Source organism: Sinocyclocheilus grahami, unplaced genomic scaffold, assembly GCF_001515645.1.
Source record: "Sinocyclocheilus grahami isolate Dianchi unplaced genomic scaffold, SAMN03320097.WGS_v1.1 scaffold557.1, whole genome shotgun sequence".
Taxonomy (NCBI): domain Eukaryota; kingdom Metazoa; phylum Chordata; class Actinopteri; order Cypriniformes; family Cyprinidae; genus Sinocyclocheilus; species Sinocyclocheilus grahami.
In genome coordinates this window covers 132502-148700 of record NW_015505736.1, presented here as the reverse complement: position 1 = coordinate 148700, position 16199 = coordinate 132502, and the positions used below count along the sequence as shown (strand labels likewise).

Sequence of the window (16199 nt, the reverse complement as noted above, 5' to 3'; positions counted from 1 at the left end):
ATATATATACATACATACATACACACACACACACACACACACACAACATTAATAGTTACATAAACATGACGATAGATAGATAGATTAGACATTATTAAATATTGAGTATTATTAAATTAAATGTTTATATTACATTTATAATGATTTATAATTGCTACTATTATAATTAATAATAATTTAATCTTGTTTAGACTTGTGTTCAGTAAGTAAAATTATTAATATGTTTTTTTTATGTTAATCAAAACAACCATATCCATTAAATTCTGATTGGTTGATTGCATTCTGCACTTTAAATTGAAATCTAACACTAAACTGTTTTTGTTTTTCCAGGCAATTGATGTCCCTCATAACCGAGCTGGTTTCATTTCTCTCGTGTAACTTTCTCTTTCTTCTCACATATTGAAAGACATTTAACCTAAATCAATATTTCATATCCATTTATTTATTTATAATGTAAAGTATTATATTGCATTGGGGTCCTGATCACCTTGTCTGGGTTTATTTTAGGTTCTAAAACTTCTAGAAAGGATTGTTTAAACAAAATTCTCCTTTTTACGTCACAAATTTATTCCGCTGATCATTTAATGCGTCCTAAAAATGTTTTTATTAAATTATAAAATGCCAAACTAAAGCATTTCCACAAGCGTTCTCATATTTTTAGACACTAACATAGTTCATAGGACGCTTCAGGTCTCATTATACTGTAGCATCTCTCCCGTTTTAATGAACACCAGCAGAAGTCCGTTAAAGAAAAGAGCGTGCTGGCCTGGCGCCGAGACCCCCATCACCCGGTGCTCTTTTGTTCTCTATAAGACGGTAACGATGACTGAACGGCGCAGCGGATTGATTTACTCATTGATCGCGTGAAGGCTCTTTGTGGCCGCCGCATCCACTCTGGTGCACAAACAGCAGAACATGCACATGTATGTGATGAGCCTGAGAGCTCTGATAAAGGCGAGGAGTTCCTCTGGGACGGGTGAGTGGAGGGAGTCGACCGCCACCTTAAGAAAAGCCCTAATTGGAGGACCTCCGTCTCCACACCTTTTCACGCCGCCTATTCCGTTCTCTCCAGCTCTCCCCGACAACAAGGATGCAACTAATAGCTGCCCTAATTAAGGGCTGGATAGAAAGTCAGCGGTCACGATGGTGTGGAGGCGGGGAGGGATCAGGCCAGCCGTGGCTTTTGTCCAATGCCCTTCTCACTAGGGCTGTGGAGGTGTGAGCATGTAAGGGCACAAGGGCTAGCTGTTCATGCAGGAAGTGTAGCGGAAGTGAGATATTTTTTACAGCTAATCAACACTTGCACCATTCAGCTCTGCATTTTTGATCAACATTCATGTTGCTGAGCTACAGTTGTTGAAAGCCTCAATAGAGATACTGAATATTAAGTAAAGTTACTTTCATGATACTGGCGGACTGTTAATGAATGTATGTCTGAGTAGGCAATTTATAATTGGTATGGACCTGGATTTTTTTTATATAAAATATCTTATAAAAATATTTTATAAATGAAAAGTGAAAGTGCAGTTGTAAAGTCAATGCTGGACACTTGTTGACTGCTCTTCGTTTTACTCTCTGGTCTAATACATTAAATAAATTAGCATTCGAACGTTTGTAGTCAGTAAGATTGTTTTAAAGGGACTTTAATTAAAAAAAAAAAAAGTTCATGATTCAATCATAAGAAAGCGACTGGGCAAAAACGGCATCCACGGAAGAGTTCCAAGGCAAAAGTCATTGCTAACCAAAAAGAACACAAAGGCTCGTCTCACATTTGACAAAAAATATCTTGATTATCCCCAAGAATTTTGGGCAAATATATAAGACAAAAGTTGAACTTTTTGAAAGGTATGTGTCCCGTTATATCTGGCGTGAAACCAACACAGCATTTAAAAAAAAAAACATCATACCAACAGTCAAACATGGTGGTGGTATGTGTGATGGTCTGGGGCTGCTTTGCTGCTTCAGGACCTGGACGACTTGCCATAATTGATGGAACCATGAATTCTGCGCACTATCAGAAAATCCTGAAGGAGAATGTCCGACTGTCACTTTGTGACCTCAAGCTCAAGCGCACTTAGATTATGCAGCAGGACAATGATCCCAAACACACCAGCAAGTCCACCTCTGAATGGCTCAAGAAAAACAAAATAAAGGTTTTGGAGTGGCCAAGTAAAAGTGCGGACATAAATCCGATTGAGATGTTGTGGCATGACCTTAAACAGTCCTTCATGCTGGAAAACCCTCCAATGTGGCTGAATTAAAACAATTCTGCAAAGAAAAGTGGGCCAAAATTCCTCCACAGCGATGTGAAAGACTCATTGCCAGTTATTGCAAACGCTTGATTGGAGTTGTTGCTGCAAAGAGTGGCACAACCAGTCAGTAGCCCCTCACTGCATAACACAAGATCCAGGGGGCATGGTTGGATCCACATCTAGGGGGTGGCGATTGGTAGGTTTAGGGGTGGAGATGGGTGGGTTTAGGGATCAGGGGGTGGAGACGGTTAGGTTTAGGTATATGTAAGGTGGGAGGAGTTGAATCTGGATCCAACCACGCCCTCTGGATCTTGTGTTTTGCAGTGAGGACCATCTCCAACCAGTTATTAGATTTAGGGGCAATTACTTTTTCACGTAGGGCCAGGCAGGTTTGGACAGCTTTTTTTCCTTAATAAATGAAATCATCATTTAAAAACTGCATTTTGTATTTACTTGCATTATCTTTGTGTAATATAAAAATTTGTTTCTGAATTTGATCTGAATCGTTTAAGTGTGACAAACATTTAAGTCAGGTCAAAGTGCCTGAATAATTTGCAATTTTTTAACAGTTTTACTGGTAGTCCACTGTTTAAAGAATTTTTGGGTATAATACGTCAAAGTTTACTTTATTTTGCTATCCTCACTAACATAAATTAACTAGTGTCCTGCACCTACTAGTAAAAAAAAGTAGGTTTGGTTTGACTGTATATATATATATATATATATATAGTGAGAGAGAGGGAGAGAAAGTGTGTTAGTAAGGTTGAAGAAGAGGGCAGATTGATGCAGCAAGGGCATTATGGGAGTCTCTGGCTCATGGCCTCATGGTTATAGGTGTCAGTATGAGGAACAGAACAGGAAGGTGCATGTGTGTTTGACCTTTTTGGGGATAAAAGGTGTTAGGGTGAATAAAACCTACAGCTGCCCAGTTATAACTAGGACACAATTTATAAAATGCTTAATGGCCACATATGAAAATTTTACCTAACATTTACATTACATTTACCACATTTTACCTAACAAAGTTATTGATACATCAAAGCCGCATCCTCGTTGCCAGTCTAAAAACTGGTTTTGTGAAACAACCGCGGCCTATTTAGATTGGAAATGGAGGCAGGCCAGTGAATAGTATGAATCCAGGCCACCTCCTGCGTCTATGGGGGGCTCACCGCTTCCCTGCCTGGGCTTGGCAACACATCACTGCATCGCACACGTAAGACACACACTACACACGGCCGCTTTAGCCACAGCTGTCAATCAAGCTGCCCCACGTCGGCTCGGACTTACTGGTGTGCAAATGGGCACTTCTTTCAGGAGGCGGACTGTCCGTGAACTCCTTCCCTGTGTGTGTGTGTGTGTGTCTATGTGTGTGTATGTGTGTGTGTGTGTGTGTCTATGTGTGTGTCTATGTGTGTGTGTGTGTGTGTGTGTGTGTGTGAGAAAGAGTGTGTATGTGCTCACCGCTTTCCTCTGAAGTCTCCTGGGTGAGAGGCTTTTAGTGCTGGTGGGAGAACCTGCACAGTACGGGCTTTCCTCCTCTTCAGCATCCTGTCAAGAATCAAAAAGAGAGAGGGAAACTGTGAAATCATGCATAGTACTTTCTTAATATGTACCCAGTTTTACTGGGTGGAATTGTCAATGTTTCTTCTTTACATTCTTTTAAAAAATTTACAATTTTTAAGGTTACGAAAATTTGTGGGCGAAATCGGATCATTTCAATAGGAATTTGCGCTATCGCAAGTAAAAAAAAAAAAAAAACTTGTTTAATCTTTGTAATCTCCTCAGATGACAATGCAGATACCTGACAGACGTTGTTGTGATCGTAAACTGTATGGATGTGATTACACGCTCAAGGAGCATTTCCCTCACCATTGTAACGCTCCGCTTTTGCAAGGTTCCGTGAAAAAGTTTCAGCTTTTATTTTCCTTTACACCCTGAAGAAGATATCACAGGTTCTTAAAGTTCGTCGAAATTATCCATCCTCGATCACTTTTAGTCAGCTTTGACGAAACTCCTCTCAGTTAGCACTTCTTTTCAAAGTGAAAGTAGCCTTGTCACCTGACCTGAATACAGTGCACTGATTCGCTAAAATGGACTTATCGGCTTCTGTTCAAAAACAACAAGGGCACTTGTCAGCTTCTGCAGTAAAACGTGAACTCGCAATGCCTTGAAAGTGGACAATACCGGCTTTTTTGACAAAATGTGTCAATTTTCATTTTGGGGTGAACTAACCCTTTAAGGTACAATCACATTTATCATTGCTCTGTGGCAAAATCTTTCAATAAGAAAACTTCAATAGGAATTCACATGATTTGGAGCTTAGCATGAGATCAAAAAGTTTCCAACACAGATTTCACTCACTTTTAAGGTAGTCGTTAGTCTTTTTTTTTTTTTTTTTTGCATTCACCAACAAAAATTGTTTGGTATGGAAGTGACTTCTGTTCATCGCTACACTATTGACAATGGCCGTTTTTTTGCCTATAAAATTTCTCTGAAAATTTGATATTTCCCTAATGTGACCAGACATTTCCTCACTTCAGCATCTTGCGGAGTAAAAAAAGAGAGGGAAATTGAGAAATCACACAAAATACTTAATATTCTTAATATTTACTCATGTTTACTGTTCAATTCATCAGTGTTATTAAAAAAGGTTTCCAACATTTTCCAAAATATCTTTTGTGTTCGACAGAAAGTGTAATTTGATTTTTTCATTACTTAAGGTGCGGTCACATTTACGGTTTCTCTGTGAAATTTTACAGACAAAATCTTTGAAATTTTACAGACAAAATTTTAGAAATTTAGTGGGCAAAATCCAGTCCAGTTAGAGCGAAGAAGTGCCCTATACAGATTTCTTCCATATTTCATTCAAAGTTAAAAGTGACTTCTCTACAAGCGCTGTGCTTCACGCATTGATGATAATTTTTTGCCTGTGAAATTTAGGCGAAATTGCCCTAATGTGACAACACCTTTCCTTCTTTTAAGCATTCTGCTGAAAATCACACAATACTTGTACCCAGTTTTATTGTGTGCAATTTGCTATGCTACAAGCCCATTTGAGCCTTGTACTGTATGATTATTTATACAAACGCAGGCACACCCAATAACACCGACTCATTTGAGCGCCGTCTTGTTCAAATCTGTTTTGGTTTAGCTGAAGCTGAACAGACAGCAGCAGCGTATCAACTGTGAGAGGTCTCGTCTCCTCAGGGCCGCCTTTCCAAGCTCCTGGCCTGACAGTTCACACCACAATTGCCTTATCAAAGACATCAGTGTTATGGAAACATACATCTCGTTACATTAGCTTTGAAGAAATCACTCGCTCACTGATGAAATATGCAAAAAATATGAAAGGTGGTGCTGGGGAGGGGGGTTGACATGACAGGCCATCGCCAGAGGCGCACTTGTTAGAAATGTACACTCCTGAACAAAGCATTAAGCAGGTTTCACAAGCCATTTAAAACCCTGAGCGCGAGCCATGGGTGAAGTCACGTGATCCATCTTAAATAGTGTGTGTGCATGAGCCTGTATGAGTGTGAATGTGAGAGACTGTGAGCTGCCTATCCAGACAGCATTTCTGGGGATCGTAGATGCTTTTGAACGCACAAAATGTTTGGTTCTGACAGGATGAGAACTCTGAATAACTCACCTTTTGTGTAATCTTGTCCTTCATGTCGCGTATTTTCCGTTTTGCATGATCTTTGGCCTTTCAAAAGAGAGAAAAGCTACTCAATAGCGGAACTACAAAATTTGGGAAAAATCAAACCATAACCAACAATGAAATGTTAAAAAAACAGAGAAGTCAATCACATCAAAGGGATAGTTCACTGAAAAATGAAAATTCTGCCATTATTTATTCACCCTCACGTTTTTTCTCTCTCCATACAATGAAAGTCAAAGGGCTCCAAGGTTGTTTGGTTACCACATTCTTCAAAATACCTTTAAAATATCTTCTTTTATGTGGCACATAAGAGGGAAAGTCATTTGATTTTGCTATTTATTAAGCTGCAGCAAGCCCTTTCAAGGAAAGTTTGTTTACTCTGCGACCATATTTGTAATGCTTCCGGGAAGCTATTTCAGGCATCCAAGACCAAGCCCTATATAAAAGAATAGGAGAATCCTGAAATCTCAAAAACTTTTTGCCAAACTCACAATTAAATTACATATTCTATGGGAACCGGAGTTTCTAACGGCCACTGCAGTGACGTGATAATTTTACCAATCAGCGATTGGCTCTTTCATTTAGAAGGCGGGGTATATTCTGCCATACTGCATGTTGCAGTTTCTCCCATTCATAAGTAACAGGAGTGAACTGTCTTTGTATATCTATAGTCTTTGGCTGTGGTCATATTTACCATTGCCTGGCAAAATTTAGCAACAACAACAACATTTATTTATAAAGCACATTTAAACACAATATAAATTGATCTAAAGTGCTGTACAGCGTACAAACAAATCTACTAATAAAAACAACAACTACACACATACAAAGGCTAAAGAGTAAAAATAAGATTTGAGTCTAGACTTAAAATTGTCCAGAGAAGGAGCAGACCTCATGATAGGGGAGACCATTCCAAAGACTGGGGCCAACTACAGAAAAAGCCTGATCACCCTTTGATTTGTACCGACACCGTGGCACAGTTAGAAGCAAGTGACTCGAAGATCTAAGTGCCCTAGCAGGACAATATGGCACAAGAAGTTCAGAGATATAACTTGGTGCACAACCAGACAATGCCTTACAAACAAACAGAAGAATTTTAAAATCAACCCTCAATTTAATGGGAAGCCAATGAAGGGATGATAAAACAAGGGAAATTTAATGCCTCGTTTTAGACCCAGTCAAAAGTCTTGCTGCAGCATTTTGAACAGCTGGCAATCGTGACAATGAAGATTGAGAAAGACCAGAATAAAGAGAGTTACAATAATCCAATCGAGATGTAACAAGTGCATGAATCACAACTTCCATATCCTTCCTTGAAAGAAGATGCTTCAACTTTGGAATAGATCTCAAATAACACTTGCTCTAATAACAGCACTAATTTGTTTATCAAAAAATCGAGAAGAGTAAAAAATCACTCCAAGGTTTTTGATTTGTTTGCATACATTAGTTGAAAGTGGACCTAACTGAGCTTCCAAAGAAGGAGACAAGTGTGCAGGACAATCTAATATTAAAACCTGTTTTATCCTCATTTAACTGCAGGAAATTATTAGACATCCATGTCTTAATATCATGTACACATTTCAATAATACATCAAATGAAACAGCAGTATCAAGACTTACTGGTAGATAAAACTGAGAATCATCTGCGTAACAATGATATGAAATACTGTATTCTTGAAAAATGTGCATCAAGGGAAGCATATAAAGGGAAAACAGTAAAGGTCCCAAAATGGATCCCTGGGGCACTCCACACAAGACAGGTGCAGAGGATGAGGAAAAATTTCCTAAATTTACAGAAAAAGTTCTGTTCTCAAGATTTGAGGCAAACCACTTTAATGCAGTGCCTCGAATACCTACCATACATTCAAGTCGATCAAGAAGAATCAATGGTCAAAGAATGGTCAATGGTGTCAAATGCCGCGCTCAGGTCCAACAATATCAGCACAGAGAAAGCAGCATGTCATTTGTAACTCTCAATAGAGCTGACTCAGTATTGTGTAATGATCTAAAACCTGAAACTTATCTAAAACACTAAAATAATCCAAAAAAGTGACTTTTAAAATATCTTCAACATTAAAAGTTTAGCAAAATTTAGACAGAATTTAGGCAAAATTTTGAATAAATTTCATTCATGTGACCGCGTATTTATGCTTAGTACTTCTACACAATAACTTAATCAACTTTAATTAATTCAAACTTAATTATCTATCAAGTTCTTATCAATAGCATTGCAAGAGTTCAGTGAATTGCTAAATGTAGACCACTTTCACTTAAGTAAAAACTATTAAATATTCCAAATATTGTGTTTACCAAAATTTCTAAATTGACCAAAGACACAAAATTGTTTTCTACAAAATTGTTTTTCAACACTGGAACCCAAACAACATTGGTACCTATTTAATTCCATTGTAAGGACAAAAACACTATACAGGTATATCACAACATATGTTATAATATACAACAAAATATCTTTTATGTACCACAGATGAAAAAGCAATACAGTTTTGGAATGACATGAGAGAAAATAAAGCACCATACTGTAATCCCACATTTGATTACAGCAAATATATGGAGTTGTTTTTGTTAAATCCAAGGTCAGAACTTACCATCTGAAGGTTTTTCACGACCGGTTTTGCCCTCTGCCGCTATGGAGAAGAGAACAGTTTGCTGAGAATATATCTATATAATATATATTATCTCACATAAAATTAACATACATTTACTGTGACAAATCATTAACGGCTGAATAAACACCTTGTTCCTCAAGTCAAAACATTTGTTTTGCCCCAAAGCAATGAGAAATACCTTTGCCATTAAAAACTATCAACCAGGTCTAGTCCCTTTATACGAGTGTGGCACCAGAGAGTGATGATCTCATTCTTGTTCTTGTCTGATTTCATCTCTCGTTCATGGGTAACATCGGTCTTTACCAGATGAATGCTGCAAGGCTAACACGCTAAACCTCTGAAATGTGCCGAATGCTGCCGAGTTTACATCCCATAGCCTTGACCGACATGACGGCGCCGCGGCCCTTTCTTATGGATTTGTGTCAGTCAGAGGACGTGAACTTTACACAAAACCTTTTGAAAAAGGCACTCCAGAGAACTAATTCGGCTCCGGCTGATGGATAGAAGGGAGGGAGAGAACGCAAAGAGACAGTCAAAAAGAAAACAGGCGCGAGAGACAGCGCGGAGAGAGGTGAGAGGAAGACAGCAGAGGGAAGGAGAGAAGAAAAGAGGGCTTTTCTTTTGTTCAATCTATCGAGTAATGGCTGTGTTTCCTGCCAGAAGTCTTGTGTCATCTCCGATGACTGGCTGTCACATCATATCAAGCCTGTCTCAACATCTTAACTGTCCCACGCCACAGTTTTCACCATCTTCCCTGGCATCGCATCTCCACTTTTAAGCGATTCGCTCAACTGGATACATCTCATCACCTCATAACCAACAGGAAATAATAACGGCGCTCAGCTGCTTTGGGCTTAATAATTCAGCCGAAATTAACATTAACATTATGAGCAGAAAAACGAATAATTGCCTGCTGCTTACCATCTTGGTGTGAATCCACTGCTGATAAGACCTCGAATTACCTAAAAAACAGTGCCACATTGGGAGTGTTAATATTAAATTCAAGATCAAATATTATTCAGAAATAATACACGAGATATATTACAAAAGATTGGAATCAGTAAGATTTCAATAAATGTTGTCTTTTGAAATTTCTATTCATCAAAGAAAAATGTACTACCTTGAAAATATCTATTATTATTTATTTATTTATTTAAGCACCAAATCAGCTCAAGGGTCATATGACAATGAACTGTAAAATGCAGCTTTGCAATCACAGGAATAAATTACATTTTAAAATGTATTTTAAAAAAAACTAAATTTCACAATATTACAGTACTTTTAATCAAACAAATGCAGCTTTGGTGAGCATGAGAGATGACAACCTCAAACTTTTGAATAGCAGTGTATGTATATTCAGAAATATATGATTTCCTTTTTTATTAATTCATAGTGCAACAGATTATAAATAATATTTAGAAGGAATCTGACAACTTTTAAATAAAAGAATACAAATCTACGACTTAGTGAAACAGCTACATTGTTTACAAAAAAAAAATAGTTTGAATAACTCATTTTAAAATAAAATGTCTTTTATTGGAGCTTTTTTTATTTTAGAGCTTGACAACTGCTCACTTTTGCTTTATTTGTATGGAAAAGAGCAGTATGGACCTTCTTCAATATTTCTTATTTTCACAGAAGATGATTAGCAAATTTCATTTTTGGCTCCTTCTGTTAAAATTGTACATTGCACAATGCCTAATGTTATTATAGCTACTGTTTCCTGAGAGTAAAAGTCATACAAGTGTGTTTTCACTCATTGAAAGATGGAGAGGTGGCACTCACTTCTACAGAAGCGCCCCTCTGTGATCTCCTCTTCATAGACGTCTGTAAAGCCCCTTCCTGCGTTTAATTTGGCCAGTCTGCCTTCAATGAACTGCCGTCATAAATTAAAGTAAAGTATCACAGGTTATTAAGGAAGAAGGGGGTTGGAGAACAACACCAAAACAATTCCATCTAGACTGCTCCAGACATGGTCACGGTGTGTAATTTACATCAGGTGATGGATTAACATGGCAGAGGAGAATGTTGTGTGAGCAATGCCTTTTGGGAAGTTTAATTTCCTCTCGTCACGTAGACGACATAAAAGGGATCTAATAAATATGCCTATTAAAACTAGACCTATGACATTTTATTTTCCAAAGTATGAAGATAAACTTTATTTGAAACTAGTTCTAAGTGTAACAAAAAAAGGAAACAAAATGTAAATTAGTTTTATATAACTAAATATAGAAAATATATTTCCTAAAAAAATATTTTCTGAACATAATCTGAATAGTGCATGTCAAAGCAAATGAAAAAGTCACCTCCACTTGAGTATTGGTAGCTAAATTGAAGGAAGGATGTGGGAACTTATATTGAATATGTATAATAAATACATTTTTGTATTTTAAGGATACATTAATTAAATAATTTAACGGAATAAATATACTACAGATAAATAATAGATTTAATAACGATATCAGGAATAACAATAAAACATTATATGAAGATATAAAAGCAAAAAAGATACAATATAGAGCACCTTAATAATTTGAACAATGCTATATGAACAAGAAAATATGGGTTTGTTGTAAACCATCATTTTATATTACTGATATACATATTTAATTTATTTTGGTCCATAAACTCAAAAACAAACTTAAAGGATAAAAGCAATCAAAGAATACATTAAAGATCTGCAGTTTACCCATAGTTAGATTTTCCAACATTAATACAGCTATGTGATGTACTATTTTTACCTTATGATTAAATTAAAAACTATTAAATAATAAATGCATTTGAAAATGCTTTGTTTTGTTCAACATCTAATCAAAAGTACCAGACAAATACTTGTACGTATGCATTAAAACAGTTCTTTTTATACTTTAGCAGCACATACCTGCATTTGTATTTGTATAAAATGTTTACATTAGAAATACTGTATATAACTTATTTCATATTGCATATAAAACACACATTGAAATGCTTATACACTTGAAAATAAAGGTTCTAAAAGGGCGTTTTTGCAGTGATGCCATAGAAGAACCATTTTTGGTTCCTAAAAGAACCATTTTGAAGAACATTTTAAAAGTCTAAAGATCCTTTTTCGACTATAAAGAACCCTTTTCTGTATTTGAAAGGCTCCATGGATGTTCAAGGTTCTTCATAGAACCCCTGACGCCAATAAAGAACCTTTATTTTTAAGAGTGTATGCTTCTCTCTCTCTCACACATCACTAACAAATCACATGTGCGTCTTGATTTTTTAACCATTTTTGAAAACATTAATTTAATGGGCCCACTGTAGTAACAGTGGGCCAGAACAGGTCTCAGATGTCCCAGTAACAGGGTAAGGACATCTCTAGGGGTCAGCACCTTTCATTGGACTCTGCTACAGTCTCTTTAATGAGTGATGAGGCCCACAGGGTTCAGCCTCAGCCACCCTACAGCCCAATTACAGCATGTGATCAGTTTAAATTAACACCTATCCGAAACCTTATCCTTCAGTATCTGGTTACAGACACACTCTTGTACCATTAATTGGACACTGCCTCTACCTATCTGATTGTTTTGGGGGATATTTAAAGATGGGTATCTAGGAACAAACACTTGATGATGGAGTTATTGTTGATTGTTTACTAAAACGGCACTTTTTAATTTTTAATGTTATATTAATGTTGCAAAATGGTATGTTCAGGGTAAATGCATTGCAAGTGTATAAAACTATATTAGTAAATGAAGTTATAAGTTCTTTCTACATCTTTCCAGCCAATGTTGCCTTGAAGTCATCCATTGTCGAATGTGGCACCATGCGGCAGTGGCGAGTGGTTACTTCTTTAAAAAGGGATGGTATGGCTTTTTAATTTGATTTAGTAGAGTTTGCATCAGGCACAATGTGAGGTCCCACGTTATATTAGGTGGCCTTTCTATACTGCTGCTATTAAGGTGGGATAAGGGTAAGGTTAGGGACAGGTTTGGTGGTATGGTTAGGTTTAAGGGTTAAGGTGTAAGGGATGGGTCAAAAGTGTAATAATAAATGCAATTACAGAAATTAATTACAGATGTAATTACATGCAGGTATTTTTTACAATACAAGTACAATGTAAAAACATGTATGAACAAAATAAATGCATTGTATTAAATGATTAATTTAAATGTAATTACATAGCAGTTAAGCCCACCTAATGTAAAGTGGGACCCAATGTGATTTTCAGTCATCGAGATCCGTCAGCAACAATACAGTCTTCCACTTGGGCGAACAATTTGCGGACAGCTTTTCTTGAGCATAAAATCACGCACATACCAACAAACCAATGAGAATGTGCAACAATTAAGATGATTCTTAGCCATAGAGAGTAGGCTCCAATGCTGCTCACCCAAGTTGAATGAATGAATGAGTTGGTTCCGACCATTATTATTATGTTAGCTTTATTTTATACTTCAAATGACGAGGGAATTCATAGTAACGCTTCTGCACACAGTTCGCTCTCAAAAAATGGGATCGCGAAACGGGGTCTAGTCAAAGCACATTTCTTCCACTTCTTGTATATGTGTTATAAAAGCTTTGTGATCTTCAAGTTCAATTATGACACGAACAAAAGGCAGCATCGCTAGCTGGGGAAACGTTTCCAAGCAACTAAATATGCTGAATGCAACTACACTGCATTGAAAAATACAACAGTGCTGTCTGAAGGTGTCGAGGGGGTAGTGATGAGAGTCTGGAGGAAGAACTGGTTAACCGGACCCGTGCAGACAGGAAAATGAGGAGATGCCAGAGTGCTGCGAGCTCTCTCTCGTTGGCAGGGTGATCGTGAGTTAGCATCAGGCGCTGGAAGACGTAGAATGGGGGGAGAGTTTGGAGACAGAAAGCAGGTCGTCATTGACAGACTTCCCCCGCAATCTCTTGGCAGCCTTTACTCGTATCTAGGCAGGGCTGGCCTCCAAGCGGATGTAGTTCATGGTCAGAACGGGGCACAGCGGTGCTGGCCTTTTGCAGTACGGCCAAGTTGGAGATAAGGCCTCTCCCGGAGCTACTGCACGGGCGGGAGGTGGAGATGTCTTTGAACTGCTGGTCACTATCTGGGTTTTGGAGGGAACGTTAGGCGGATGGTGCATCAAGATGGAGATGTGATTAAATGAGCTCGTTCCGGGTATAAATTAAGACTTTAGCGGAGGGGGAAGGAAAGAGACTCGATATCATGGCTATAAATATAGCTGGAGGGAGCCTTGGTTCAAGTGTAAGCAAGATTCCCTAAGAGTTACTGTGCAATATGTTGAAGACGTATTTATATCATAAAAAAAGCCCAAAACAGGAACATTGCAAAGTAATTTATGGTTAAGGCGGAAAACTGCTTCCACTCGTTTACACTCTACCTGCTTGAAGAGTTGCAGGTTCACGGCCATCTCAAGGAAACTTCTCATGGTGCTAGAGCGGTGTGCCACGAAGCTCTTCTCGCAGAAGGTGATTGGCTCTCCCTGGGGATGAGAAAGCTCACTTTAATGACTACAGACAGTCCGCTCTTGGCTAAAATGGCTGCAAACAGTGCTGCTTCATCCGAGACTCGCAGACAGATGTTTTGTTTGACTGCGCTCGCTTGTTTATCATCATCACCCATTGCAATCAATTACATCATTTCACTTTCTCTCCGAGTCGCATGAACAGATAAAAAAAAAAGTTGCCAGGAGAGAACTAAGGCTTGTTGGGAGCCCGCACTTCGTCTGTGTGCGTCAATGAGAAAAGATTTGAGATCCTGTGGGCTTGTGGGGTTGAAAATGGTTTTCAATGTAAATTGTTCATAAATCCTTCCCTGTGCAAATTTTATTGTATTGTCGCGTTGAAAGCAACTATGCAAAAATGTGTTCTTCTTGGATCTATGTTTACTATCTGTAAAGCTATTTTTACATATATTGTACGGAATATAAACAGAAATTTTACAATTGTTAATTAACAGTTTTCAAAGAAATTCTATCTTGTTGTATGCTAACTATTCGTAACTATTTGTAAAACTATTCTTATACAGATTGCACTGCACTGTCGCAGTGAATGCAAATTTTTATGTAAGAATGGTTTTGAGAACAATTTTCACGCAACTTCTTTCTGGTTGTTTCTACGTATACTGTAAAACTTTTCCTACAGTATTACATTGTTCCATTGAATGCAATTATTTATGTAAGAACAGTTTTCACAGAAATTTGTTTTGTTTTTTTCTGTGGACTATTCATAAAACTATTCTTACTGAATTGTCGCATTGAATGCAACCATGTAAAAATGTTGAAGTTGAATGCAACCATGTAAAAATGTTGTACTGCACTGTTGACCTGAATTGCATGTGACTGTTTATGAAGAATAGTATTTATAATAATTTTCACAAAAAAAATAAAATAAATACAAACTGCTTGCATTAAACCGCCGCATTTAATTGCATGCAACGTTTTATACAAGTATAGTTTTACAAACAATTTTCAAATAATTTCTGCTTGTTTATACATAATTTGTTTTTGCAAATCATTCCTATATAAATCGTTGCATTGAACTGAGTGTGACACTTATGAATGTTTTTTATGAATAATTAAAGAAATTTGTTCTGCTGTTTCTTTGTAAATCGTAATTTAGGGTTGTGCCGATAGACAATAGTATCGTGCATCGACGATAGTCAGAGATATCGACGGTATCACATGTCTTTGTCGATATTCAATATGATATTAGGCTCATTCTCCTATAAATGTATTAAATTATTATTATTATTATTATTATTAATATTTGTTGGCCTATTATAATTCGGATATTATCATCAAATTGCCCCGCTATTTCACTTCAGCACCGCAACTCACACACGCGCAAATAAGGATTAGAGCCTTTAGCCGATGAAGGAGTCTCCAACCACCAACAAAGACGTACATCGTCTGCCGATATAAGGTATTTCATTGCATTTTAACAAGTAATCTGAATGGTCTATATATGTGCAATATTTTAACCGAGCCCTCACTAACTGAGTTTAACGCCACAGTTATGTTAGAACACATCTCATCCTTGTTTCTGTGGCGGCGCGTTGGGCTCGTCATGGGGCGCATGGTCCTGAACGCTGTATGACTGATGTATCCGTTCAATTTAACTTTACTCCAAATATATGAACTTACCTGTTTTAAATACGTTTATATTTAACATGTTCGTTTATGTCCAATATTTAGTGTTAAACTGTTGGTCTTTAAAATAAATCTACTTTTTATTTTCACCGTTGACTGCAGACCTTTTAGATTGATAACGTCCGTGCGCTGATGCGGCAAACTTGTCACAGGATGCGCGGTCCTAATAGCGGTGTATGACTGTTTTATCTGAATATATATGAACTAGCTGTTTTACATATTTTTATATTTAACATGTTAGTTTATCAGTATGTTTGAAAGTATATTATTTCGATTATTGGTGCTTTCATAGGCTCCCTCTGGCGCGCCCGTGCAGTTTAAAACACCACATAGTTACGAAATAGCCTATGATAAGTACAGAGTCTCTCTCTTGCCCCCACCCACCCATGCACGCACGCACGCGCGCACGATAATATCGTGTATCGGCGATCTCACGGGCTGGCGATATGACGATTTGAAAAATTACCATATCGCCCAACACTATCGTAATTCCTACGTACATTCCTACGTAAATCGCATTGTGACTATTTTAGTGAAG

The 16199-nt window shown here is 37.5% G+C and overlaps 1 protein-coding gene across 1 annotated transcript in view; it reads right to left on the bottom strand.

Moving 5' to 3' along the window:
- The window catches only part of LOC107556170 (DENN domain-containing protein 1A-like), a 65980-nt gene that overhangs the window by 9407 nt on the left and 40374 nt on the right, over positions 1-16199 (bottom strand). Inside the window, exons 13-18 of the mRNA XM_016239219.1 lie at positions 13892-13993; positions 10323-10413; positions 9459-9499; positions 8517-8555; positions 5899-5955; positions 3714-3800 (exon numbers count right to left, since the gene is read on the bottom strand). Of these exons, the coding sequence (XP_016094705.1) occupies positions 3714-3800; positions 5899-5955; positions 8517-8555; positions 9459-9499; positions 10323-10413; positions 13892-13993 (417 nt within the window). The remainder of the gene's footprint in view (positions 1-3713; positions 3801-5898; positions 5956-8516; positions 8556-9458; positions 9500-10322; positions 10414-13891; positions 13994-16199) is intronic.